At 43.1% G+C, this 27727-nt stretch overlaps 2 protein-coding genes and 1 long non-coding RNA gene across 6 annotated transcripts in view; 2 read left to right on the forward strand and 1 right to left on the reverse strand.

Annotated features, from left to right (window-relative positions):
* The window catches only part of arhgef12a (Rho guanine nucleotide exchange factor (GEF) 12a), a 40135-nt gene extending 34650 nt beyond the window's left edge, over window positions 1-5485 (forward strand). For all 4 annotated transcript variants that reach the window (XM_037073345.1, XM_037073359.1, XM_037073369.1 and 1 more), the window contains 12 exons: window positions 1351-1451; window positions 1658-1735; window positions 1888-1963; window positions 2061-2228; window positions 2390-2477; window positions 2579-2656; window positions 2741-2835; window positions 2942-3145; window positions 3246-3482; window positions 3645-3874; window positions 3987-4065; window positions 4178-5485. In XM_037073345.1, the coding sequence (XP_036929240.1) occupies window positions 1351-1451; window positions 1658-1735; window positions 1888-1963; window positions 2061-2228; window positions 2390-2477; window positions 2579-2656; window positions 2741-2835; window positions 2942-3145; window positions 3246-3482; window positions 3645-3874; window positions 3987-4065; window positions 4178-4188 (1445 nt within the window). In that variant the 3' untranslated portion in view covers window positions 4189-5485. The remainder of the gene's footprint in view (window positions 1-1350; window positions 1452-1657; window positions 1736-1887; window positions 1964-2060; window positions 2229-2389; window positions 2478-2578; window positions 2657-2740; window positions 2836-2941; window positions 3146-3245; window positions 3483-3644; window positions 3875-3986; window positions 4066-4177) is intronic.
* A 72-nt stretch (window positions 5486-5557) lies between these two features.
* Window positions 5558-27727, forward strand: part of grik4 (glutamate receptor, ionotropic, kainate 4) — a 329989-nt gene continuing 307819 nt past the window's right edge. The window contains exons 1-3 of the mRNA XM_037084197.1: window positions 5558-6773; window positions 23075-23291; window positions 23770-24022. The gene's annotated coding sequence lies outside the window, so the exon portion shown is untranslated. The remainder of the gene's footprint in view (window positions 6774-23074; window positions 23292-23769; window positions 24023-27727) is intronic.
* On the reverse strand, window positions 7459-27279 carry LOC119011248. Its single transcript, XR_005072148.1, has 3 exons — window positions 27107-27279; window positions 22612-22811; window positions 7459-8513 (listed from the first exon to the last, which is right to left on the reverse strand). It is a non-coding gene; the product is annotated as an uncharacterized LOC119011248 (long non-coding RNA).

The raw sequence follows: 27727 nt of genomic DNA on the forward strand, positions 1-27727 counted from the left end.
TATTTCTACTCATTATATTCTTAATTAATCCATTAATCTTTTGTCCTAAAAGGCCAGTAAGTACAGAACATTTCCATTACAAGTTCCCAGGGTCTCAGAGCAGTGAATTATGGGGATTTTTGCTCTAAAGAAAGTATTTGATTAATGATCAAATTTGTTGAAGATACATTTTCTCCCAATGGACTAATTGCAGCTTAATTAACTAATTTGATAGACACAAGCAGGGCATCTGCAGGTGTGTCTTTTTGCTTTATACTTAAACTCACCTGACCTCAGTTTACAGACACAAATGTAAACATATGGCTTTGAAGTTCATCTAAAACTCATGTTAGCTCCTGTAAACTGCTATTCCTTTTATCAAGAGCTCTTTCTGTTTATGGGCCTTGTTAAAAAAAGTTACATAGTGCACCTTTAATGCTGTCAACATGAAGGAGCAGCAACAGAGCAGGTTTATGCAGTCATAAAAAACACTTCCGGTCAATGATTCCTCTCCGGAAGCCTTACACAGACATCGCAGTCTGTTCCACTCTGTCCCACACAAATATTTCAACCACTGACTCCAATCACAGACAGCCACTGTGATCTGCTTTTAAAAATGACAGCATCAAACCACCATTACATTTATTCTCTTTCCTGACAGTTTGTTGTATATCTGGTCAGACTGGTTGTCGCTATCAACTTAAAAAACAAATTAATTATTATTCTAAGTTTGGCCTGCTCTGGTGCCACTCCTCCATGCACAACTTTCATTAGTAGAGGTCAGTTATTGTATTCAGCTTCTCACTCCTGAGATCCTCAAATCAATAGTATCCTATGAGGCAATTAATTCAGTATGGGCGTTAATTTACTCATGTAGCTGTTAACCATGGCAACATGTATTGCAGGAATAATAACTAGTTTGCATTTTATAATCTGCATGTAAAAGAAAAAAAAACAACACAATAGATAAAAATGCAAATCAACGGTAGAGGTAGAAGGAAGTGGATAAAAATGAAGCAAATGAAGTCTTTAGCAAGGTGCCAAGCATTAGTGAATTACAGAGACAAATGGAGAGATTATCATTTTAATGGTCCTCGAGCGGTCATGCACATTTTGGGAAATGTCTCACCCATTATTTGGTCCATCATTTTAGTCTTGGCTGGGGTTTCGGCCTCACACAGAGACAACGCGCTAACGATAAAGTATAACCAGCTATTATGGGCTCATAATGCCCCCCTGATTTATCATAATTTTTGAGAACGATGGTGTGTTAATGGACAGTGGAAATATCAATTTCCTGGACAGCCCCCCCCCCCCCCCCCAAGAAATGAGGAGGCCTCACTTCTTATTCGATGTCATAATATCTTTCAGAGAACGCAGCGGAGAAGGACAAAGTGAAGCAGGCGGCAGACTGCTGTAGAAAGATCCTCAATCACGTCAACCAGGCTGTGAAGGAATCTGAGAACAAGCAGGTGCGATGTTTTTTAAAATCTTCTTTCCATTTCATGCACTCTCAGAGACTTTTTTTCTCATTCTCATCCTAAGTCCTGTCCTACTCCTCCACAATTTTATTATTTCTCTACCTCCTTTGCTCCCCAGGCAGTGGCTTGTTTTTTTTTTAAAGTGCGCTCACTTATCCCCACTTCACTGTCTCTGCTTCTCTCCATCTTTCCTCTAGAGGCTGGAGGACTATCAGAGAAGATTGGACCTCTCCTCTTTAAAGCAGACAGACAACCCTATGATCCTGGAGCTAAAGGTGAGACTTCTACACAACCCTTTTAGCTTCAGTGAAATCACACCTACTTGTTGAACGCCCACATGCGCTGTTGGAGATAACTGCTTGGTAGACAGGTAGTGCTGCGTGGAAAGTACTTGAGAAAATGTATTTCCGTCTTCTACCTCCATTAGAACTTGGATCTGACCAAAAGAACAATGGTGCACGAGGGACCGCTGTCATGGAAAGTCAACAAGGACAAAACTATTGGTTTGTATTTAGCACATCATAAAAGAAAATATTGTTATCGAGCTTTGACATTGCTTCCAAAACAGTAAATATAACTATCATCGCTGTCTCTTTTCAGAGCTGTACACACTCCTCCTGGAGGACATTCTCGTTCTGCTACAGAAACAAGATGAGCGTCTGATACTCAAGTGTCACAGTAAAAACCTGGCAGGCACGGCGGATACCAAACATATCTTCAGCCCCATCATCAAACTCAACACGGTGCTGGTGCGCTCCGTGGCCACAGGTCAGTTAACACCTCATCGCCAAATCTGTTTTTCTGCTCTCCCGTTTACAAACAAGGCTGAATAATTAGTTGATAAAGCCGGACTGGATCAGATCATCCAAACGGAAGTGTCAGGTTACAGAATTGTCGTTAATCTCACCCTGAACGTTCTCCCCTGCCAGACAACAAGTCCTTCTTCGTCCTATCCATGTCGGACAACGGAGCCCAGATCTACGAGCTGATGGCACCCACGGTCTCAGATCAGAGAACGTGAGCCCCTTAACTCCTGATTGATGACAAACATTTTTATTGCCCCCATTGTTAAATGTGTAAAGGTGATAACTCTTTCGTTTTTTTTTTTCCTTCACAAGGTGGCAGCGTCTAATCACCCAGAGAGCTGATGCCATGAAAGTCAAACCTCACAGCGTCATACCATTACCTCAGACTGAGTATGTTACTCCATCGTATTTATAATATAATCGAATCCACTGTTTCTTCAATTTCATTGAGATAACATGCTGCTTGTGTTTCAGTGGGGAGAGAGATGGTGTGGAGATCATTACAGCAGGTGTTTCCAGGCTGAGTAGAGACCCAGATCGCACATCCATCGGCAGTACCCAGTCCACAGGTACCTGGAGCCACTCACATCTCCACTTTTTCTTCCGAATTAATTCAGATATTCTCTTGTATTTAATTGTAGTGTGGATAATTCTCCTCTGATTATACCTCCTTAGATAAAGAAAGCAGTCCAGCCACTACAACTGTGATGCAGAGCTCTCTACCTGGTAATAATCCATTCGAGGGGGTAAAGGCGGAGGAGGAGGAGGAAGAGGAAGGTTTCGTGGACCCAGAGCTTGCTTACCCAGTGGCTGAAGATGGCAAAGAAGGAGACTCGTTTAACATGTTTCCCTCGAGAGCAGATGAAGCACTGAAAACATGTAAGCACACGGAGCTGATGACTCAAAAATCGAGCGTGACGCATGCAGTGTATTAAGCAGCTGTACTGAGATAATCATTAACCTCTCACCTGTCCCTCAGTGGCAGCATTAAAGCAGGTGTTGGTGACCCAGCTGATGTCCCAGGAGGCTGCAGAGCAAACCAAACGCTCCACGGGGGCTCGCCTCCTCAGGACCACCTCTCTGCGGACCCCCGTAGACAGCCGCGCACGGGTGATGGTCCACAATGGCTCAGAGAAGAACAGCTCCCAGACAGAGGACCCGACTCAGGACCTGGGCTCAGGGGACACAGGCTTCTTTGATTCTCCTGAAGATTATGGTGAGCCGCGTCAGATTGAACAAAATGATTTGGTATTACAGAAATCAATTACATTGTTGGAAGAGATTGTGCTTACAGTTAAATGTATGTGCTCAGTGATCTTTATCTCCCTCTCTGATCCCGATGTTATGAGAACTAAACGGCTCCTTTTAATTCTTTCAGCGGGATATTTAGTCCTAGAGGGTTACGGCGGCCCGGGGGAGAGCAGCACAGATGACGACATCTTGGCGTCGACCACAGGCAAGCAGCTGCGCGCCTCGCAAGGCTGCGCCGCTGACTCTGGCATCAACTTGAGGTTCTCTTCTGCGTCACAGGCCGGCAGCCTCTCTTCTTTTAGCAGACAGGTCTTGTCTCACCTTCGGAACCTTCAGGCCAACCTCAACTATCTGAAGGTGATTAACAGTCAGGAGCCCACCAGCACATACCTATAAAAGTTCCATATTTATACACATTGGATCATTTTTATTGCCTGATCTAATGGTGGGTCGTTCGTTTCTCTTACAGGAGGTTGAGGCCAAGTACAATAATCTAATACGCCAAAGGCCAGAGAGGCCACCAGCAGCAGACGCGGATGGAAACAAAGGTATCTCAATTAATGTTTGGTGTCAACATATGAAATGCTACATATTAATACATGAATCACTTCGTGTGTCTGGCTTTTTCGGTTCCCTCACCTCCATTTTTCTTCCCCACAGATAAGAGATAGTGGAAGTCCATGCCGCAGCCTTTGGCTCTGGTCCCAAAGAGGAAGTACCGACTCAGTAGTCTGTTCCTACTTCTTGTGTCCTGGACTTTCTGGACATTCTATAAGCTTGTCCTCTCACTGCTGAGCCCCCTCTTCTTATTTTCCATCACCGTCACCCGCAGTTGCCACAGAGAATAAAAGACTTGAGTGTGAGCGGAAACGTTTGAAGGGTGGAGTCATCTTTGTTGATGCTGCGCCCCCCCACCCCCACCTCTCCATCAGCACAAGGCAATCAGCAAGGTGGGATTGCCCCCCTGAAACCTCACCCCTCTACCACCTAACACCTATCTCCCCTCCCCCTGGAGCTCCCTGCAAGAAAGAGAACTTATACCAAAATGTACAAAGATGTGTGTTTAGAATATATATATATGAAACACAAAACAAGAAAAGGAAAATTTTAAGATAATGTATTAAGATTTTTTTTATCCCAAGATGTATTTATTTTCTTTCCTTTCATTTTTTTTTTTAAGTGTTTCCCCACATTGCTTGCATGCTTAATGGCCATGGTGTTACCTTTTTGGCTGCTTCTCCTGCTTCAGTCACACGGGGTTAGTGTGAGTGTTGAGTGCACGCTAGCATACGAGCACGCTAGCCTTAGCGTACCCTGATGAAATGGCAGGAATATATTCAGACTGATAGAGGCCAGAGTTGCACTGGTGATGGATAGATCCCATTGTGTTAAAAAAACTCATACATTGTGTTAAAGTCTAGAATTTCAGATGAATTCTAGGTGTGGTGTTAACTAGAATGAAGAGTCCGAAGGCTCTGATCTGGTCCTGTTGCATTTCTGTGATGCCTCCTTCCTCCTCTTCCTCCCCCCCGCCACCGTGAGGGGTACTTTGCCTCTCGTAAGCTCCTCTTCTCCTCTGTGTGTGACTCTTCCCCGCTTCTTTTCCCTGTGAACACTTATGGGTGTCATCCTTTTCCCTTTTCCTCACAGCCCACAGTGGCTGTCATGCTTATTTATCCCCTCTCATATTCTATATGTCATGCTTCCTCATCTAGATCTTGCCCCATTCTTTCCTCCCCCCTCCCCTACACGGAGCGGTCATGCTCTTTCTGTATCCGCTCCTGACAGAACTGCTGCTTTTTCCTGCTAACGTTGCCGATGCTGATCCAACTGCCTGATATGATAATTATGTCATGAAGTTCAGTAATACTGTACAATGATCAAGTTGGAAGGTTATGCATAACTTTAATAAATAAATGGTGCCATGCCACATTCAAAAAGGAAAAAAAAAAAAAAAAAAAAAAAAAACTTGTCTGCGTGTTTTCTTTTATGTACTGGTAGTTTTGATGTGACATTGACCACACTGTAATGCCACCACGATGATAGTCCGTAAAACAATTCACTTGTACGGCACTTATAGAATGACAGTTTCAGTAATGGTGAAATGATTGAAGACCATTTTTTCACTTAAACCTTGATGAGAAAAATCAAGGACGCCCGAGCATTAGTCAAGATGGATCGACTGAGTGTCTTTATTAAAAAAAAAAACCTTATCCTTGAATTTCTTACACACCCCGGTGGTAGAAAGACTGTTTTATCAAAATGACAAGTAAATGTTCAGTTATGCTATTAATCTATGAACATCAAAGGACCAAGACATCATGTCTTAACTGTAGGTTACTCACCCCCATTTTTTTCTTCTCTTCATTGAATTATAGTTCCTGCTGAGGAGAATCAATGATCTGTAAATCTGAACCTACAGGTCCCATGATATATCTGTACTGTATCAGCTGACCCCTTTGTATCAGATATAGGACATTTTTCAGATGTCAGATGATGATTAGCTGTCACCTCCATTCATCTTCTCGTAAGACCGTTCGTTGCTGTGATTCCCCATGTTCCAGGGAATCTAATGCCTCCTCGTATCACCGCGTTTCACGACTCATAGCTTTTACCTTTTGGATAAAAATGGCTAAATCACCAATCACTTGACTGAATGTTTTATTACCTCTGCCAAAGAGGTCATGTTTATCTAAGGTGTCAGTTTGTCTGTCGGTTTGTCAGCAGGATTACAGAGAAATTCCTGTGAAATTTGGATGAAGGATGAGCCTTGGCCCAGAGTAGACCCCATTAACTTTTGGTGTGGATCCAGGATTTTGTTCCCCCCACTTTCTACATTTTAGTTAATTTCTCAGGGAACAACGCATGGATCTGTTTTTTGTTTTTTTTTCTTTTAATTATTAACATCATTTTTAAATCAGGCACATTTAGGTGGTGTGTATCTATCAATGAGCACCATTCGATGCAAATCTAGATTTGCTGATTTTAAATTATGGATAAGCGGTGATTCGGCTTGTTTAAATTTAAGGGCAGAGGTGTGTGCTCTACTGATTAGCAGTATGGCAATTAGTAGAGTGCACACCTCTGCCCAAACCTGCAATCAAGGATTTGGGAGCAGCTGGAAACAATCTGAGAACTCAATGGAAAACCAACGCGACATCCATGTTAGCAATCAGTTGCCCATCTCCACACCCACCAGACGCCGAACAACATCATCATTCATCTGGAGTCATGTTTCTATAGAGCCCTGGCCAATGTAAGTCCAATATTCACTCTCCTGCTAAGCGCTCCACTTTGTTTACCCACTGTTTACCCACTTACTAGCCAGCCAGTTAGCTGTGAGTTGCTTGCTTTCTCTGCTGAAAACAGCTGGCCACTGCAGTAGAAAACATCACTATGAAAGAAAGTATCAATGTAAAATGAAGTCAGTAAGCAGATGATTACTAAGTTTTATGTTGAAGGTTTGTGTGCGCTGCTGCAGCTGATGTTTCTTCAGCACTTGTCCTTGTTCTCTAAAGACAACTGAGGTAAAAACGTTCTATCTATGGGTGGTTAGATAACGACTGGACTTCCAGTTTTGGCTGAACGTATGCTGTAAAAGTAAAATGCAAGTCTTTTTGGACGAGATTGCTTTTTGAGTATATAGCGAAGGGATGGTGGTCTTTAGAGGGTAGGCCTACTGTGTGAGTGGACAAACTACAGTAGCTCTTTAATAGTGTGCAGGAGAAAGTCATGTAGTCCTCTTGTGACACAGCTGGCAGGAGTTCAGTATATTGTTCATAGATACAGAAGGGCCTGAACTTTGGACTTTAGAAAGATGACCATGTGCTGTGAGGAGGCTCACCGGTGAAGTGAATGACACGTGAAACTTTGAGCGTGTTATCGCCCCCGAAGCCTTTTTTAAATTTATACCACAGGGGTTGAAAACACGGAACCAGTCAGACATTTTGGAGCCTTTTAATTTGATCCCCTTTAGCCCGACGTCAAGAAACTTCCTTTTGACCTTAACAGAATGAAACACTTCATGTGGACATCTGGCAGCACTAAATGTCAGGAGGGCGAGTGTGTTTTTTTTTTTTTTTGTTTTAAAGGAGCCATGGGAGAGGTTTTGATCCAAGGGGCACCGGAGGACATGACGGTGATTACCAGCAGGTGGCAAACTTTCACCATTAAAGCAATCAAGTGGAGAAGACCCACCCTGAAACCTGCAGTGACATCAGAGTTTTAAATAACCCAGGGTGCATATTGATTTTTTTCCAGATACATTTGACTCTAGCCTCTGACAAATAAATGACTAAGACTTGCGATGATGAAGAATAACATCTGATTCACCTCTTAAATGAGACAAAGCTGTGGTCAGAAGGACCTAACAGAGGACTGCGAAGCCTTTTAGCTGAGACTTTGTCTGTCAGTAGTGGTTATGCCCCAGAGCAGTTTTTGCGTGGTGTGTCTGAGATTAAAGCGGGAGGATGCCTCACAGTCTTGAATGACATGTTCCCTCTTTCCTCTCCCTCCGTCACCCTGGCATGCTGCAGTGAAACAGAGAGAGGAGAGGGATAAGGAGGGAGAGGAGAGGAGAGGAGACTGTATGAGGAGACAATGACAAGCCAGACAAGGTATGAATGAATGGTGGGTGGGGGGGGGGGTTGGAGAGAGTGGTTAAAAAAAGAATGAATTAAGAGTGAGCAGAAAGAAAGCAAGCGAAGGGATGGAGTGTGATAAAGACACAGGGAGAGAAGGATGAAGAGAGGGGACGGTAATTGATTGTCTCGTCTCTCCACATGCACCTGTCACTGAGCTAATTGGAGTGGCGAAGACAAAGAGGAGAGAGGTGTCAGTCACATCAGAGCCTTTTTCCAGGAGGGCAGTTCATGTCAAGCTCCGATGAGACGAGCCCCCCCCCTTTTTCTTTTTTCTTCTCCTCCTTCCTCTCCCTCGGCTACGCAGCGGCGCTGCTGTGAGTCAGACAGGAAAGTAAAGCTCCATTCCTTTTTCACTGGAATTAAAAAAGAAAAATTAAAAATTGGTGCCGTGTATGACCAAAAGGCAAAAAAAAAAAAAAAGACTTGTTGTTTTTCTTCTTTTTGCTTTTTTTTAATCTTCACCAACCAGCCCTTTTCAAGTCATGTCATCCTTTTTAAATATAGTGTTAAAAAAAACTGATTTGCATGAATCTTTTTTTGGGGGGGAGCATTTTTTTCCAGGGCTGGGAAAAAAATCAGGTTGAGCGATTTGATATGTTTACCTTGATGCCGCGCACTGTAAGAAAAAAAAAACAAAAAAACAAAACTGTGGCATAGGTTTTTTTTTTTTTTTTTTGGTCTCTGCCATGGGGCTTAATTCGGAGATAAGGATGCTTGACTAAATAACTCACCTGTGGCGGGAAACAGAGAACCAGCAGGATATTGTGACCTTTTACATTCATTACCCCAAACAGTAGTTCTAATATACACACACACACACAAACACTCTCACACATACACATATATAAGCATGTTCCTGTCTATAGAAAAAAATTTACTTTTCTCATCAATATGCTAATGCCTCTACAAGTGCATCTATTACCATTCTGATGTTTCAGGTCTTTATATATTCATGCGACCAGCTTGTCCGTCTGCAGCTGCCCGCTCATCTTGTATCGCCGTATGAAATTGAATCCAACTCCATTGTCGCTGCACGACTGGCGTTGTCACACAGCAGAAAGTATTCAGCCAACGCTAAAAACTCCAACCATGCACAGAATGGGGCCCATCGTTCTCCATTCTGCACTCCTCCTTCTTTACCGGTTGGGTGGAGTGCTATTCAACTGTGTTTGCTGTGGGATGCACCCACGCAGCATCCTGAGCTCCTGTGTTTGTTTTGTTTTTTTTGTTTGTTTGGTTTTGTTTTTTTAAACCAGTACATGGTCAATCACCAGTGTGATCAGTAAGACCGAGTGAGGTCAAACTTGGGATCAGTCGAAGAAATAATTGGTCGTACCCTCCGATACCTCTGCACAGCTTTTTCTAGCAGAGGCACGGCAGGGTTGTTTTTCCTTCTGCAATAAATCACTGTCTAGTTGCACGGTGCTCATCACAGACTATTATATTTTCAAACTGTGGAGGAAAACTAAATAAAGGAGAAAATAAAGTGGACTGCTCCAAAAAAAGACAAAAAAAATTGGATTCAAGTAATTCGGCTCTCCAGATGGTGATTTATGGCCGTGGTTAATTCTTTTTTTTTTTTTTTGGGGGGGGGGGGGTGAGTGTGACTGCTTGTCAAACTAGAAAAAAAATGTTTTTCTCTCCCTTCTGTACGCTTTAAATTTTTTTTCTTTTTATTTTGAATATTTCTATTATATCAACATTTTGTAGAAGGTTGGGCCTCCCACAAGACAAATCCCAGGCCTGTAACACTGCAATTCCACCAGATAGGTGTACACTCGGTATGGCTCTGATCTGGTTTTGCTCCGCCGTGCAGCAACTACCACCGAGTCTGCCACGTCGCTGTATGGTCGACAGCTGGCGTAGCGAGACCGAGGTGTTCCAACGATAATCGCATGATCACTTGCGACCGCAGTTATAGGTATGGGTTGCAAAAACAACACAAGGTGTTCCTGGCCGAAGGATTAGCAGAAGAGCTTGTGTTTGTCTCTTTTTTGAGATTTGTATGCTGGTGTCAACATGGAGTGTTTAATTTTGAAAAGTAACCGGATGTTATATTGTTGTTTTGGTGCATGACTTTCTGTCTGCTCGGTGCTAAATTCAGCTAAACTGCTGCATTGGTGGAAATCCAGAGTAACAGTTTGTCAGACGTAACAAAGGTGCTGACTACAAACAAAACTCAACAACCCAAGTTACATATTACAGAAGTGATGGGGAAGTGGAGTGGCTGCGACAAACAGAGATACCATTCACCCAGTTACAAGACACTGGACCATCAAAATGACTTTGAAGCTGTTAATCTGAGGTTGAAAAGTACAAATGTTAATAAGCCCTTGAAATAATAATAATTTAATATCTTTGGGCTCTTATATATGAATGTCTTAAAAGCTTAAAAGCACTTTGTGAATGCTAGGACTCGGTCACTCAGAGCAAAACCTTAGCACATCTGTGGAATAACAGGTGCATAACAGAAGATGAAGGGTGGTGACAATGTTGAGTGACAACGTTGTACCTCTATCACTATTGCGACACTATCACAGAGAGAAATTTGATACATAATCATCAGTCACGCGGATGTAATTACTCAGTTCATCGATGTATTGCACAGCTCAGTCTGAAACCTGTTTTCAATCCGGCTGTATGTCAAATGCATGTCATACTCAGTGAAGGACATCTGATGGGCTGTCGTAACATGGTCACCTCAATTGTAACCTGTCTCCCAAATGGGAACCCCTGACCTTACGGGATTGATTTCCATGCCGCGCTTCTCCCCCCGCCATCGAGTGGACGCCAATATGGATGGATTGGACTGAAGATCAATGCGCTCTCCACACTCTTGATTAATCCATAGCCTCTCCGGAGTAATCACTGTCCCAAGCACAACAATGAGCCGTGGCGAGACGTGGATAGGACGTGCTAAGCCAATGCCGAGAGATGAATGAACTGACTCCTTCGAATGGGAGGAATATGCAAAAATATGTGCAGCTGAAAGAGCACAGAGTCATGTCTGCCAGTCCACAGAGAGGACACCTGAACCCTTTCAGAGGCTGCTGCTGCTGTGGGACACATGATAATCAACCTGTCCAATAATAAGTAGGCACCTGTGGCGTGGCGTGGCTTGGCTTTGGCATTAACCCTGTCTAATTACCACACCTCACTTTGATGGAGTATCTGGGTAAAAAAAAAAAAAAGGCTCAGGGCAGGCCAGCTGGCATTGGGCTCCCCGGTTCAGTCTGCTGTGAAAGAGAAACCAGAGAGAGAGTGCAGCAAAGGCATAGAGCTGCTGATCTGTGACTTGGGACCGGGCTTAGCGTAGCTCAGGGCCGCAGCAGAAATCAATGGTGCTTTTGGCAGGCGAGCTTCTGCTGATTTTGGTGACCACCACTGGCAAGATACGCAGCGGCCACTCCTGTTCTGCCAGGTTGGTTGGGCAGAGAGTGGGTGTCTGGTTTCTGTGTCCAGGGCCATGCAAAACAGAAGGGGGGGGGGATAATAAAAAAGGAAACACAGCGAGATGTTTAAAGCTTAAGTAGGTTGAGAGACATATGGCTGCAGTCAGCTGCTCTGTGTTGTCCTGCGGGCGCGAGGCGGCGCCTCACTTACAGTATGTGACAGCGATGAATGGAGGCTGACTGGCTCCTCCTGTTGCTGGATTTGGTTGAGAGGAGAAATTGATTAGTTATTTATCATCCTTAATATATGGCTGCCACGATCCAGACACAAAGGGAGGTTATTAAAACACAAGAACGCAACACAGAAGCGTATGTCTGTTTTTAATTAGCAAAGGAATAGTTTGACATTCATGCGCTTTTTTGCGAAGGTTAGAATATCGGTGCCACGTTCATGTTTGCATGTGAAGCATATAGCTAGAGCAAGCAGCCAATTAGCTTAGCTTAGCATAAAGCGTAGGTAACAATATGTATGCAGCAAAATCCACAAACCAGCACATCTACAACTCCTGAATGAACTTGTTATAATTTGTATATTTAATCAGTATAAAAATAGAAGTACAGAAGTACTACTGGAGATTATGTGACTCAAAGAAGTCACTGCTCCTAACCAAAAAATAGTCTCCTGTACATTTTCGGAGTTCATTTGTGAGCTTTAGAGATGATGCACCGTAGTATTCATTTTGGCCTAAGCAAGGCTGGCTGTTAACTTGTTTCTAGCGTAGATCTTAACTATAACTAGATAGTTGAATCAGTTTTGGAGTCCTGTAAAGGCCAAATGTGCTGTCTGGAAAAATTACTTTTTGTGCAACATTGCCAATGGCCAGCAGGTGAAATTTGAAGCAAGGCTGAGAGGTCTGTTATGGGCTGAATCCCAAATGTCTGCCCTTCGGGATTGCAGACTGAGCCGTCTTGTACTTAATTTATACGTACAGTGATGTCATGTCAAGACAGCAAGGTTCTACTTAAATTCTTTCTTAAATTTTACGTCACATCCATACTGCAGTGGAGTCTCTGGAGGCCCCTGCTTGAAGCCCCTTGTGAGCTGGATGAATTGTGGGTTTGAACAGCACTCAGCACTCACTGACTGACTGTCCACACATCTTGATGTAGCCATACGTTCAGTCCTTTATGTTAAGCTAAGCTAACAAGGCTGGCTCCGGCTTCATGTTTACTGTACACATTAGAGTGGTTTGTTCTCATCATTCTCATTGCATGAACACCGACCGAAAAAATGTCAAACTATTCATTTAAAGTATGAGTCAGAAACTCCGTGACTCGAGCTGTGAGAGGAAGAAAAGCACCGTACACGAAGAGCTGCGTGTGATTTGAGAGAGAGTGATCTCAGTCAGTTCTCCTGATGCCACATCCCCATACAGTTTTGATCAGCTGCTGATGTGTAGCAGCTCACGTTGTATTAAGAACATACCTGATGGAGACTGAAAGATTACATAATTGTTGCGTAAGTCTGACAGTCTAAAACTGTGCGGCATGATCCCTTTTTTTTTTCTAAATTCCTGATAATACAACCATAGTCCTGAGTCACTACGCGTGAGTCATCCTTTTCTTGCATGGAGCGAACATAGCTCTCTTAATTGTGTGATTATTCTTGGCGAGCGTGTGCGATATGAACGGGCTTTTGGCGGCGTTCTTTAAAGCCCACGTCCATAATTACAGCGCACCGTCCCCTCATGAGTCGCTGATGCCCCACCGCTGGCTCCGCTTTATGTTTTAAGCATGAGCATGAATTTAACATGAGCTTTGAAGATGAACAGGTTTGTTTTACATTGACAGTGTTTGTAAACAGGGAATTAATAAAAAAAGGACTTCAATCTTGAGACATAAGGGAGCAAAATGCATGTTTTTCCAGGTGTGGGAGAAGCTAACAGAGCAACCAGAACCATATTTCCAAGGCTAAATTAATTCAGCAAGAGGGTTTAAAAAAATGCTGTGCGTCCAGAGGGCTTTATCTGACCAGGATTTAATTCAGCTTTTTTTTTTTCTTTCTTTCTTCTTATTCTACTCTGCTCACTCTCAAAAATGGAAGAAACATTTTAGAGTTACGGGAGATTCATTAATCATAGTGCCTTTCAAGATGAGATTCGAGTGCCTGGTGCATTGGAGCTGTTGCGGCAGTGATTCTTCTGTCCGGCGAGGCGTTTGGGAGGGAGGGCTTGTGTCGCATCGCTCAGCTTTCACAGCTCCAGCAGCATCTCAATATTAGATAAGGAGCGGTAATGCACGCCTGTCTGAGAGTCCTGCACGGATGCTGAGGGACCAAGCTGGGGTCAGGTGATTTAATCTACCTGGCATGCCTTCTGCAGAGTGCTGATCAATAATGCCCCAGTGCTAATGTCAACGGCAGGAAGGGAGAATCCACTTGAAAGCGAGGGGGGAAAAAAAAAAAAAAAAAGATCTGAAGCGTGAGTAACAACAAAACCTGACCGGAATTGAAAATTACTATTTTGTTTGGTCGCCTGTTGCCGAGGCCCCAAACTAGTCAACTGGAACGATGGCGTCTCCTGCCGCCCGCCTTAACTCATCTGACAGCCTCCTGCTGGCTTTTGAAAAGACCATGAATTCGGTGGAGGCTAATAATCCCCGGTAAAGCCTGAAGGTGAGCTGTCTCTCAAGACCTACTGGGGCAGAAGTTCACACAGGGGTTCTGCGGAGAGTGACTCGAGTCTAGAGCCCCGCTAATCCTGCTAAACTGGTTCATGAGGGCACTAGTTGGCAGAGACGGGGAAGGGGAAGAAAAGGGGAGGGCAGCTATTAAATGGTGGTCCACGGAGAGGCTTTCTCTCTCCCGCATTAACATCTTCACCTTGGAAATTAGATAAATGGTGCTTCTGCCTCTCAAAACAGCTTTTATAGCATCTGGGCTTATGTCAAGTGTTACACCACTTTGACCTCTGGACATCATACCCTTCATTTTATTCTTCCCTTTCCAGGAGCAGGAGCACATGTTCTTGAGAGACCGCTTATTCAGGTAATAGCTGATCCGCAATAGTCTTTTCATTTCCCTCTGTTTATAGAGGTCAGGCACTGACAGTCCCAGCATGCCGGTGGCTATGATGCAGCGGGCTGATTGCAAAAAAAAATATACACTCAGTTCTAGAGGGAGGGAGAAATTGTGATCTGTGCTATTTAACCTCCTAATAAAGCCAGGACTGGTGATTGACACCCGGACCAGATTACTCCTCAGCCGAGAGGAAATGAAGATAAGAGCGAATGTAGCGTGAGTGTGTGTTAGCCTGCAGGTGAATCTTCCTAAATTCAAACTGACTTTCTTCATTTGGGGTCAAAGATGCACAGGCTTGAGTTTAACTCTCATGGATTCCCTCCTGAAAGGGCAGCCGAGGTAAAGCATGCTGCGTCTCGGCGAAAGCAGGTTAACGTGGAGGCTTCGGCTGCCGCTCTGTTGTCCTATAGATCAGTATTCAATCTTGCTTACGCACAAGAACACCTCTGAGAGTTTTTGTGTTTGTGTTTCCTACTCCAGTACAGCCTCCCGACTTGTCCGCGAGCGGTGATTTGAGTCCTTCCTCAAACTATTACTGTCACTTAAACGCTCCCACCTGTCCTCATTGCTCATTTCTGCTGCCTTGGAATGAGTAAGAGAAACACTTAACTGCCCGTTCTCCTCAGCCGACTGCAATAAAGCTCTTCTGTGTGCCTGGGTAATGGGTCGCTACGAGGGACAAAATTGTCCAAACAATGCACGTAAGTCCGGGTATCCCCATCAGGCACTCATCACATTCAACAGCAGCTTTCCTCTAAAAAGTCACCTCCACTGTAGTACATGCAATTCTGATCCGAGCGACGTCTAATTGTATTATTGTTTTGGAAACTGTCACATGTCTGGGCTTGCCTTCCTGTGACACCAGTGCGGTACAGGACTTCTTGGTTTGCTACTCCAGATTCATGTCACTCCATTCTCCTTCAATGCTTCATTCCTGATTACCCACTCGCTCTCTTTTTCTCTCATCCCTCATGTTATGTCTTCCCATCTCTCTCTGGCCACTGGAAGAAAGCCAGAGCCATTAGCCTGCTGTCGGTCTGAGGGAGGACAGGGATCTATCCTGTTAGCTGATGTGAAATGAACAGCACCACTTGGGCACACAAGGCACAATACCGGAGCACCTTTGGGGATGGAAGGTGACACGATAGAGGCAGAGAGAGAGAGCGTGTTTGTGTGTGCACACACAAGACGGCATGCCACACAGGCTGACACAACAACATACTGTAGCTGCGCTGCACCAGTGCAGCAGTGGTCTGATTCATAGCTAATGAATATTTACCATCCGGCCATGCTGTGTCTGCTCACAGGGGGAGCTGAGGTGTTGAACCACTCAGAGCTGAAAGTTGTAAATCAATCTCTAACACAAGCAGCTGTCAAGGTGAAGGGTTTGCTGTCCGTGTACGTGAAGACAGGCATCGACTTTACATATATGTACATATACTTATGTGTGTGTCCGTGTGTGTGGCATCAGGCTTTGGCTCTGGCTTTTATCCCCAGTGGGCTCTGACAAGGCGCACTGTGACTGAAATCTGATCTGAAAGTGAAGCTGTATATTGCTGCTTGACTTTAATATATATTAGCAAGTCCCACATAATTTTTCCCTTGGACAAGTTAGTCGAGTCAAGCCAAGGCACAAGTTGTCAAGTCGGGTCAAGTTGAGTCCTTAGTTAAGGCATGTGAATGCCCGCTCTCTCAAGTTACAAAGCGAAAAAAAAAAAAAGAAGGTATTATTAGTACACGTATAACAATGACATTGTTGGCTAATTAATTTTGCTTGTTCAAAAGAATTACTATGAATAGAAATTGTGTTATAATTATTGATATCAAGTGAAATAAATTTATTCAAATGAAAAAAAAAACTACACTGAAAAATAACAAGCTCCATCTCTTTTTCTGAAAAAATGCTGGCTGCCACAGAATCCATGATTGTTAGAACAAAAGGTGAACTCATTAAACAAGTAATAGAGATGAAGTACCCACAGAAATATTTAGACTCTCAGTTGAATTTATAAAGAAATAAAAATCATGTTTAAGGTGCAAAATGAAAGAATTTGCAGCCTGTGGAGTTAGCAAGTAGCTGGCAGTGCATAACCACAGTAAGGACTTTATAAAACATCAAAAGTAACAATGTCAGTACATATAAAGCTGCATAAAACTTTCACCGTGCATTAAATAGTCAGTGTTTAAAGTGTGAGAAATGTTTGATCATGGAAGAATGTCGCGATGATGAATTTTCATCACAAACACTTGGTAAGTTAAAGTTTTTTGCCGGTGACAGACCCTGTTTTTCGGGCAGAAATGTGACAAAGAGTTGACATTCTTCTCTCTTCCCTCTCGGTTACATCACACTAGTAAAGCAAAGTACATGTCCCCTCCAGCTCCAGGCGGCAGTCGACATTACACTATGTAAAGACCTGTCAATAAGGTGGAGGTCACCTCTGAAGATCACTGCTGCAGTCAGGGTGATAGACAGGAGTGCAGATAAAACCACATTTCAAAAGTCTTGGATTAAACTGAACGAGCTATATGGAGCCATTTTACGTTTTTTCCTCTGCTGTGTATGTGCTTTGCCAAGATCTTCATTGTCACCAGATCTGTATTTATTCAGATAAGAACAACTGAGGCTCAGCAGATGTATTCTTTTTTACATCGATATTGACACCGAGTTCAGGATTTCTGCATCAGTTACCCTTGTGTTAGCGGCCCTGATGGCCTTAGAGCATGAGCAGACAACTGTCATCCCACTCTGATTCAACTATTTCTTTTCTCTTTTTTTTTTAAAGATTTTTTTCCAGGCACAGACACCTTTTTTGACAGTAGGTAGACAAGAAATGAGAGACAGCAAAGTTCCTCCGGCTGGGATTTGAACCGGGGTCTGCTGTGTATGTGGCATGCACTCATAACCACTCCACTACCTGCGCGCCTGATTCAACCATTTCTAAAAATTCTGATCGGTGCAGAGAAATGTGTGATTCCCCACTCACTTTCCGCCAGACATGAAGAGAGCCCAGAAAAAATGAAACATCTTTCAACTTGGTCAGAAAATTGTGTGTTCATGTATGACCTCGTCACTCATGGAAAAAAAAAAAAACTAAGTGGGTGAAAAATGGTTTTCAGGACCTTTCAACTCTCGCAATCAGATGGACAGAGTAATTGGACACCAGATTCATGGGGATGAGTGAGTCTGGTTTGCAGGGTTCAGTGCAGTTCACAGCAGTCCACTTATAGAAAAGGAACCTCTCTGTTGGACAAAGGGAATAAGGGAGCCGGTGCCAGAACAGCTGTCAATAGAAAAAAGCTTTGAATGCTAATGAGGGAAATCGCTGACAATCCATGTTCTGATTTGTCAGTGAATTTTATTCCCTGTTAGTGCACCTTGCCAGCTTCTTTCAATCAATAATCCAGTGGGGATGCACCCGCTCTCTGACTTTAGCATAAATGTGCCATCCTTTGTGAGCTGCACTGAGCACCCTTGTTCGCATCGTAGTGAGGTGACTGTACCCTTGTCCTGCCATTTCAGCATCAGCAGCCTCATTCACATCCATCCCGCCCACGCATTGCTGTAGCTCACTTGGGATTTAAGACTCTGTCAATAATGCCTATTGCAGTGTCAGTGCGCTGCTTAATTACAAATTGGCTCCCGCTCAAGTATGCTGTGTTTCCAGTCAGACGTGGTCATGCAAACATAAATTAAGGGCTTATAGAGTTCACGCATCCTAATGGCAGATGGCTGGGAGACAGCGGCAGACTCTTGGATGACACGGCAACATTCAATTTAGGAACGCTGTCTATTTTTGCAAGGCTTAATTTCCATCTTGTTCCACATTTCTAGATGGCACTCAGTAAAGCATATATTCTGCTGCTGCACTGTGACCCAGCAAGTGCTATGCAGCTGTCAATGTGCCAGTTCCGCAAGTCAGATATCCAGCCTCAGTTAAGAAATTCCTCCACGCTCCATTAACAACCTATTTCACATCAGGAGATGCACACGTCTATGACCGTGCCTGAAAATGGAACATCAGATATGCCCGTCCATATTTTAGGCACTCTTAAACTGTAAAACTGCACAGCAAATCAGTCCTGTTCAGTGGCTCCTTGGACAGCACATCACCCACTGCACTGAGCCTTGGGGAAAACTGACAGTGCAGTTATATCTTCAGCGTCCAACTGTGTCAATAATGTTGAATTCTTTCCTCACGGGCAGTGTGTGTGTGTGTGTTGGTTGTTTTCATAGGGTGAACACGCCAAATATACAAATTTAAGCAGTAACTCGTCCCGCTACCAATATTTGCGAGAAAAAGATAATTCGAGATATCCTCTTATCAGACAGAGAACATGAGCGTAGTATTTAAATCAAATGTCCTTTTCAGCTTTTTTAATATAGTGCTCAGGGATATCCTCTCCCCTCTGAGTGAACGCTTGAGTGCAGAGACATGAAGCTGTCACAAAAAATAAGCAAACAAACCTTAATCAAACAAACTCTGGTAGAAACTAAACTCTATTATAACCTCTAATAAAGGTTATAGAACTATTATTGTGTAAAATGTACTTGCTGTGGTTTCGACAGACTTTTGGTTAAATTTGTACAGAGAGGAATAGACCATATTCACATGGCGGCCATTTTTCTCCGACATGTTTCAAGTCACATAAATCTGACAAAATGTTGTCATTTCACTGCTTCCTGATTGGTCAGGGACTGAAAAGATGATGGAAAGTGAAAATCCTGATGACATCGGGCCATATTTTTCGAGATAAAACAACTTTAGCTTTAATTTCCATTTGACGACAGCTAAAGTTAGCATTCAAACACTGCGTAGCTAACTCTACCGTTTGATCGTGGCCTGCGCAAATGAGACAAGAAATAATTCTTGAATATCAACAAACATCTTGGACACATCCTTCTTATCAAGGCAGTGAAATGCACTGGATGTAATGAAATGGTAATGTTAGCTAGGAAGCGGTTGAATGCTAATGTTAGCATTATCAAATAATTTGCCTCACCTTGAAATTTAGCCTGATGTCCCTGCAGGTTTTCTGTATTCATCATCACTGTCCAAGTGACTCAACTGTTTTTAGTGTATTTGTACTTTTGGCATCCTAATAACACATTTTTTGGTGTTTGATTGTTTTACTGAATCAACAAGTAAACTTGCACCTAAACTGATTTTGACTTCAGTGTCATTTACTATTTAAATCTTTTTTCTGTTTGAGCAACAACTTCAAAGACACTTCACTTGAAACCAGCCAACCGTTATTAACATAATACTAATACATAAATATTTTTTCAGACAAACTTTGTAGCTATTATTAGACAGCTCGAAAAACAAGACACAATTCAAAAGTAAAAGACAGAAGCTGCCTCACAGGAAGTCCAGAGGTCTGAAATGTAGCAGGACCAGACCATCACTAAAATAATAAAATCAGTTCACGGTTGTCACGGTTCATAATTTACTTCTGCTTATTTTTAGCTGTTTTCATTTTTTATTTCAAAAGCCTTTGATTAAGTGGGCAGCGCTGGAGTTGGCCTCCGGTTATTAAAGATCACAAGATCTGAGGGATGTTTTCTCAGGAAGGGGTCGACGGGCGAGTGTTTAAAAAAAAAAAAAAAAAGCAAGTGTTCGGTCATGTCATATATTACTGACAGGCAGAATATATGAAATCCAACAATGTCAGTAAAAACTTCTTGTTGCATCACTGCACATATTTCTATAGCCCTGTGTTTCTATGATGCACTACTTCGTTGTTTTAATCCATGCACTGTGTTTTTGTTGTATGAATAATTTGATCTTAATCTTCTGATTGTATTGTCTTTGCATGGCAACATAATGTGCTGTAATTACACCATAACTCTTACTGACTCATAACTTCATTTATTTCTACTTAAGGACTGTATGAATTATGATAGGCTCTGGGGGGTCAGAAAAGAGGAAGGTCTATGTCTTTTGTTGTTGTTGTTGTAGTCTTTGCTGAATGGCGGATGATCTTTTAACTGTTTCTCATCCCAGAGTTCAACTATATTTCATACTTATCTTATGAGGCTTGTTATAATTAATTGGTTACATCAAAAACTTGATTTTTCTGCCTGGCCATATGCTGAGGAGAGTGTTGCCTATAGGGTTTACCCCCCCCTCACCGACCAAGTAATATTCACACAGTCAGTTAAGCAACAAGTCAGCGTAAATCAGGGTGTCATCAAATTTTGCACATCAACAGCTGTTTACAAGTCTTGGGGAGCACCAATACAAATGCGAAAAAGGTGTATCAGCCTTTTAATACCTCATGTATTTTCTCAACTGATGTAACAGATGTCATATTTTGAAGCGATCTTAACTTTTCCTGATGTATGACTAGGGTTGACTAGAATAGGCTTACTCTTTTACAACGCTGTCCTCAGCTCACTCCTGCCCTCTGCTTGAGGCTAGCATGTCAAGGCTACATTAGCTGCTACTAGTCGCCGACCAGAGAAGATACCTGTCTTTACATCTCTAAGACACATTGCTACTCTTCCTCCCTTGTTGCTGACTGACAGCGTGTCTGACAGATCAGCCTGTTATGATTGCATTTTGCGTCAGCGGGGACAAAACCCTGATATGCGAGGTAATAATAATGATTTAGCCAATAAGTTTGGAAAATCGCAAACAACCTAATACATATTCTGAGTAGCTTTGTGTTTGGCCTAAAGGGTTTATGAAAAATTAATAACAGCTCTCGGCCTGCGTTACAAGACACAAATATCTCAATACGCTTCCACTCTGGCCATATATAATGGAATGTTGATGGTACCGCTTCGTTGACTCCCACTTGAAACATGCTGATTTCATCTTTTATCAATAAAGGATCATAAATTACTGAACACATAGCTGACTGCATGCTATGCAAATTGTATTAGCAATAATGTACTCCAGGATATGGCAATTCTACTGCTGTGTTTGTGCATATTATGGAATAATTCACTCTGTTCAGGCTGTTCCTGAGGCTATTTCTACACACACCTGTGGACGCTCTGCTACCGTAGGGTGTGTTTTTTTTTTTGTTTTGTTTTTTTTTTCAAGAATAAAGCTCGTTGTGCAGTTGTGATCCAAGAGCAACACAACAACAAAACAACCCCACTGACTCCCTTATCATGGGGGGGAAAAAAACGTCCCTTAACTTATTTTTCCTGCCGTCTGTTTGTACGTGATGTGATTCTTTGATTCTCAAAGCAATTCTCTTTTGAGCATGTGGATGGGCTGCTCTTCAGTGTCTCTGCTGCCCCTCTACTGTAATCACACATGAATGGTATGATTGGCGGGTGCTTTGAGGGCGGGGTTGGTGGGCCGAGGTGAGGATGTCAAGATGTTATTCTCAGATGTCCCTGCACGGCTCTCCACCACTGCTGAGCTTGTGATCCATCTAGACTGAGGGTGTTAGAGGGGCAAAGGTGACAAAATAAAGGCACCAGCCGCAGGTGGGGGGGCACCAGTGCACAGAGTCGGGTCATATTTATACTTAAGAGAGGGCACTGCTGGTGGGGCTACACCCTAGAAGGCACTTTATTGTGTTTTCTCCACAGGATGAGCATCTTAGAGGGCTCTTTATCATGTTTTCTCCAATGAAAGGGCATCTAAGTGGGGACTTTATCATGCATTCTCCACTGGATGGGCACCCTAGAGGGTACTTGATTGCCCCCCTGCTAGTGCCCCCTATGCAGTCCACCAGAATGGACAACCAACCATTCCTTCCACTGCACAATGTGCTGGTGTCTGCTCTGGCTTCTTGATGAGTGCAGGAAATGTGTATGGAAAGAAAATAAAAATCTCCACCAACGTCCAGCCAAAAGGGCAGAGACGGAGCAGCAGTATGACCTTATTGTTTGCCCATTAAATCGCCGCAGCTCTTGACAGATGTAAAAGTGCAAAGCCCGGGCCGTAGGCTGTTTGTTGATTGGCGATAAGGTCAGTAGGGAACTCATCTGTTTGGATGTTGTATCGTATATCTCACCTGTGCAGCTGCAGCTCAAGGAGGTAGAGCAGGACGTCCGGTAATCGGAAGGTCACTTGGTTTGGACCCCTGGCTCCCCCATGTTGAAGTGTCTGTCGCTCCTGATGAATGAATGTGAGTTACCTGTTCAGGAGGGAGAACACCTTGCTGATGTTCTGTCTGCCCCTCTAAATGCCGCTGCTGCTGCATCCCCAGTAGACCTGGTTAAAGACATAAAAAAAGATGTGTTTACATTTTACCTGCCCTGAGGTGCAGTGAACAGGCAGGAGTGGATTCATTTATAGCAAGTTGCATCAAAGTGATGTGCTTTGAAGACACATATTCTCATAAACCTGACAAATGTCTCACAGCCACATTAAAAACACAAGGACTTAATCTCGTTCATGTATTTCAGGTCAGAAGAGCTTTTTTTTTTTAAATGTGGCTGAGTGCTTTTTTGTCTTTCTTGTCCACGCATGGTCAGGCGCGGTGTGAGGAGAGGAGGGCACCAAAAAAAAAAAAAAGAAGAGGGGAGAAAAATCCCCTCTGACCGCGAGTGTGTGCGCGCAAGAGAAAGGGACGAGACTCCGGCTGCACCTCAATCTGGTCTGCATCTTTCCACCGGACCGCAGTGGATCTAGCCGACGGACTGACGGACCGTACCGGGACTACATCCACTGACAACACAAGATGTGAAGGAGGTGTGCATGTTTATCCATCAGGTCCTGCTTTTTGTTTGAAACGGGGGTGGGGGGGAGCTCAGCACAACGCGAGAAATCACTGCCTGGCTCTTTTTTTTTCTTTTCTTTTTTTCTTTTTTTTTGCGCTCCTGCCTCACTCGTAAGTGGGATGCAGGATACGCAGCATCACCGGTAGAATAATCCTAACAGATAAGACGCTCAGTTCAGTTCAGCAGGGCCTATCAGAAGATAAAACTCTCCGCCCGGTGCGGAACAGGACTGCTGCTCTTCGGGGGGGATAAAGTGAGGAGGGGTATATTTTTTTCTTCCAACTATTTTGGGATGTGGATGCTTTTTCATTTTATATATTTTTTATTTATTATTATTCGCTGGGGTGCGCTAATGATGCCCCGTGAAACAGGACACGATTTGGACATCTGAAGATCAGATTTAACCGGACTGCTGCTGATCTTATCGGGAACGCGTATTTCTCCCTCAGCTCAGTGAGTGTCGGTGGTGGAGAGGAGAGGAGAGAGGAGAGCAAGATCCAGAGAACTACACAGGAGGGGGAGAATTGAGTTACTGTGCAACTGCGCTTTTTCTTCGCAAAACGACGGTTTTTTTGTCCTGTCTGTGAGCAGCGGACGCGTAAAAAAAAAAAAAAAAAATTAAAAAATAAAACAAATACCCGTGGCGAACTCACTGAGAATTTATTTCAGACCCGGAGAAAAGAGGGAGCACACGGATACAAGGTGAGGAAATTTAAGTTTTTTTTAAAAGTCCTATTATGCGTTTAGGCGGACGCGTAAAGGTGTTTATTTTTGGTGGAGATGCGCGCTGCGTGCCGCTCCGCCAGGGCGCCTCACCGTGCGGCACAAGTTGACATATCGATCATCCGTCATGTGGTCTCGGGTGAATTTGTGTGTTTTTTTACCGACTCCAAAATACTCCACCCGCTCTCTGTGCGCATTTCCCTGGTGTGTGTGTGTGTGTGTGTCAGTTGTGTTGCTGTAGCCTAATTGTTGCACGTCGCCGAATGGGGGGAAAAAAGTGCGCCTGGAGAGCACGAATCAAAGAGTCTGAATGAAAGCGCGGCAGATTGTTAATTGTCAGAAGGGGGGAGACGTTTCAGTCGTGATGGATGCACACTGATAAAGTATTCACTTCAAGTGAAATGATTGAGATCAGGCGTCAATTCATCACGGGGAGGGGGGATCGATAATCTCCGTGTGGTTTTGGTGTTGGTTCAACCCTCTTCTACAGATTTTGAGCTCTTCCTCGTGAAAATTTGTGTGTGTGAGTGTGTTCTTTTTTAATTCAAAGGAAACACATTGTAGAACATAATATGTGTTCCGATGCAGCGACGAGCATCGGCGCGTCTTCTGGCACCACCTTGCGGCTCAGTCTGGCACCTCATGCATCCACAGGTTCTGCTGGGATTATTTATAGCATTGTAGTCGAACCCCCTCCTCCTAAATATATATATATATATATATATATATATATATATATATATATATATATATATATATATATATATATATATATATATATATATATATATATATTTCGTTGTTTATTGCCTCTGTAAAGTGATGCTGTAATAAATCCAAATTGTGGGGAAACGTCTGACTCTCCTCCTCCTCCTCCTCGGGCAGTAAAAGTTCATAACCACAAATAAAATCAGCAGATGTATTTTCACCAAACGCTCCCGAGCATGAAGGAGTTAATCCGCCTGCAAGTCGACGGTTCGATCCTCCTCCTTGATGTGACTTACAGCTTGCTGTAAATGAACAACATATAATTCTAAAAGATGTGTTTTGTTCCGAATATAAATGCCTTGTGTTTATCTTCAGTTAAAAGCCTGTTCGCACGGATCAATATCTGATAATACTTCGTCTCCTCCTCTTGCCTGTGCTTTGCTGTATTCCCTGTTTTTTTCCGGAAAATTTAGTGACTCAAAACTTTATTGGCAGCTGCTGGATAACCACCTGTTAGTGCTCCACCAGTGCCAGCTGATGCCTGCGTTTTCTGCAAGCTCAAGTACTTTGTGTTGATCCCAAAATGAATAAATGCTGCATCCATAAACACAAAACTGCTTCGCTGGCTGTCCGGTCATAAGACAGATATACAGAATCAATTTCATGTTCATAAGTTTATCTGCGGCTCGGCACAATTCAAGTTCACTCAGAGTTTGATGGCCTGACAGGGGGAACACTCAGGAGTTTGACAGCTCGGTAATTGAGAGTGGTGATAATCTCGGATTGGGTGTAATGCAATTAAGAATTGGGTGCTTATCAACTGTTTGGTTTAGTCACAGAGGTTTTTTTTGTTTTTTTTTTGTTTAGAGGGCACCAGAAGGCGGGGATTAGTCATTAAGATGATCGAATTAAGAGTTATTCAGTGCTATTGGACAAACATTTACACACACAGCAGACTTTCTCTTCCCACGAATATTAAAACTGGTTCTGTAAGATCACAGTCCATCAACTCCAAATGACCAAACTCCATTCAGTGGGCTGCAGTTGAAAGCTGCATAAAAAAAGCTAATAAATTCAACTTGTATTGAAATAGTTTTGTCAAACTACAATTTACAAGGTCAGAAATGAACTTCAGCACTCTGTTGCAAGAGTCAGTTTTGTCTATTGAGCAAATAAAAGCAGCTCAGAACCAAACTTAAATTGATCAAGACCACTTCAGCGATTCATATTGAATAACTGAGGCTGATGGTGAATATAAAATGTACAATCAAAGGCTTGTGATATATTTCTCTCTGCAGCTGTGTTCGCTGTTTGAACTGGCTGAGTGAATGGAAGCAGGTCAGATTCAGGACCCTTTGTAATGACGACATCCAGAGCATCAAGCAGGCTTTGACAACAACCCAAACTACTTAAAGATGGTCAAGGTTAATTGTGTTAGCTTCAGATTAGTTTCATACTGGTGTTGAAGAAAAACAAGCTAATTTCATGTAGAGAGACATTTAGTGACTGCACCTGCTAGTCTGTTATAAGATACAGGATTTGCGCTGTACCAACAACCAATTTAATGTTAGCTAGTGGGTGAGTGACGTTACCATTTCATGCCATTTTACGTCAGCTAACGGAGCTAACTTGAATAATAGTGTTGACGTGATCTAGCTAATTTGGCCTCAAACTGCCATTATGTTAAAGTTGCAGTCTGGAGTTTAGTTTAAAAAGTGGACTTAGCCAGAATATTTGAATGATACAGCTCCGAGGTCTCTCGTTCTTCCTCTCTGCTGCTGCAGCCCTGTCTTCAAATCCCCTCCCACAGAGGAGGCTGCCATGATGAGCAAGCTTCTAACAACGGTAACACAGGACTCCAGATAACCATGATGACGCATTCAAAACAACATACGCCCCAATTGTTCTCTTTCTGATCAATACAACTAAATTACAATGACGAGTGCCTCATGCAGATCACTGTAGACATCAGGAGTAGCAAACACTATTCCTTACATTGCTGTTGACGAAGTTACCAGCTAATCATTACTTGGCACAACATTTTTTCTCTGAAACATGAGTGACATTATTTCTCTAAACCAATTCAGCCACTTCAGAGTGTCCTGAACACAAACTAACATTAGTATTACTGCCCGGTCACTTGAAAGACACTTTTCCTAACCAGTAGCCATGAACACAAAGCTAAACGCCAGAGTTAGCATACAAGCTAACAAGCTAGATTTAACGGCAAGCTACGTAGCTCGACTAGAACATCGTATGACCATATGCACTATTGTGAGTATTACTGTAACTGGAGCCACCGTAGACTTGTGGTTAAAACAAAGAATGAAACATATATCAAGCAGGGGTCCTTACTTGTCCAGCAGAAAAGCCGCTAACTCTGTGTCGCTCTTGTGGCCTTACAAATCCAGCAGCTCCCTCCACCTCTGTTTTCTCTCTGGCTCAGTCCAGTTCTTTGTCTTTATGCTGCTTTTCTTTGTCAGTCTTCTTATTTCTTCTCTTTGACATGGGCAATGTTGGGGCATTTCTCGGCTCTTGTCGTCTGCATTCCACCATTGTTTACAGTTTGGGCATGAAAATATCTGACCAGGTAAGAGCAGGCACTGCGCCTGAGCGGGGGAGGGGGGCTGCCAGCAGCATATGTACGAGAGTGACTGACACTTCTCAGACACTCCCCTTGGATCTGATTGGTTGTATTCAACCGGGAGCGGTAGATTCTTGCAAATCAAATTACAGCCACTGGGTGGAGCCACAGACTGTGGCTTTTTACACAGCTGACCTGTCAGATCATAAGGACAATTTTAGTGAAATATAACAAAAAATAGTGACAGACTACAGCTTTAACGTTGGCTAGCTAAGTTCAGCATCTAGCAACTATTTTATCAAAGGGAACGTAAGTTACCAACTAGACAAACGTAAAAAGAAAAAAAAATGATTTGACAATACTTAACACATAACCACTGTTTTAAAGATATG

Source organism: Acanthopagrus latus, chromosome 2, assembly GCF_904848185.1.
Source record: "Acanthopagrus latus isolate v.2019 chromosome 2, fAcaLat1.1, whole genome shotgun sequence".
Taxonomy (NCBI): domain Eukaryota; kingdom Metazoa; phylum Chordata; class Actinopteri; order Spariformes; family Sparidae; genus Acanthopagrus; species Acanthopagrus latus.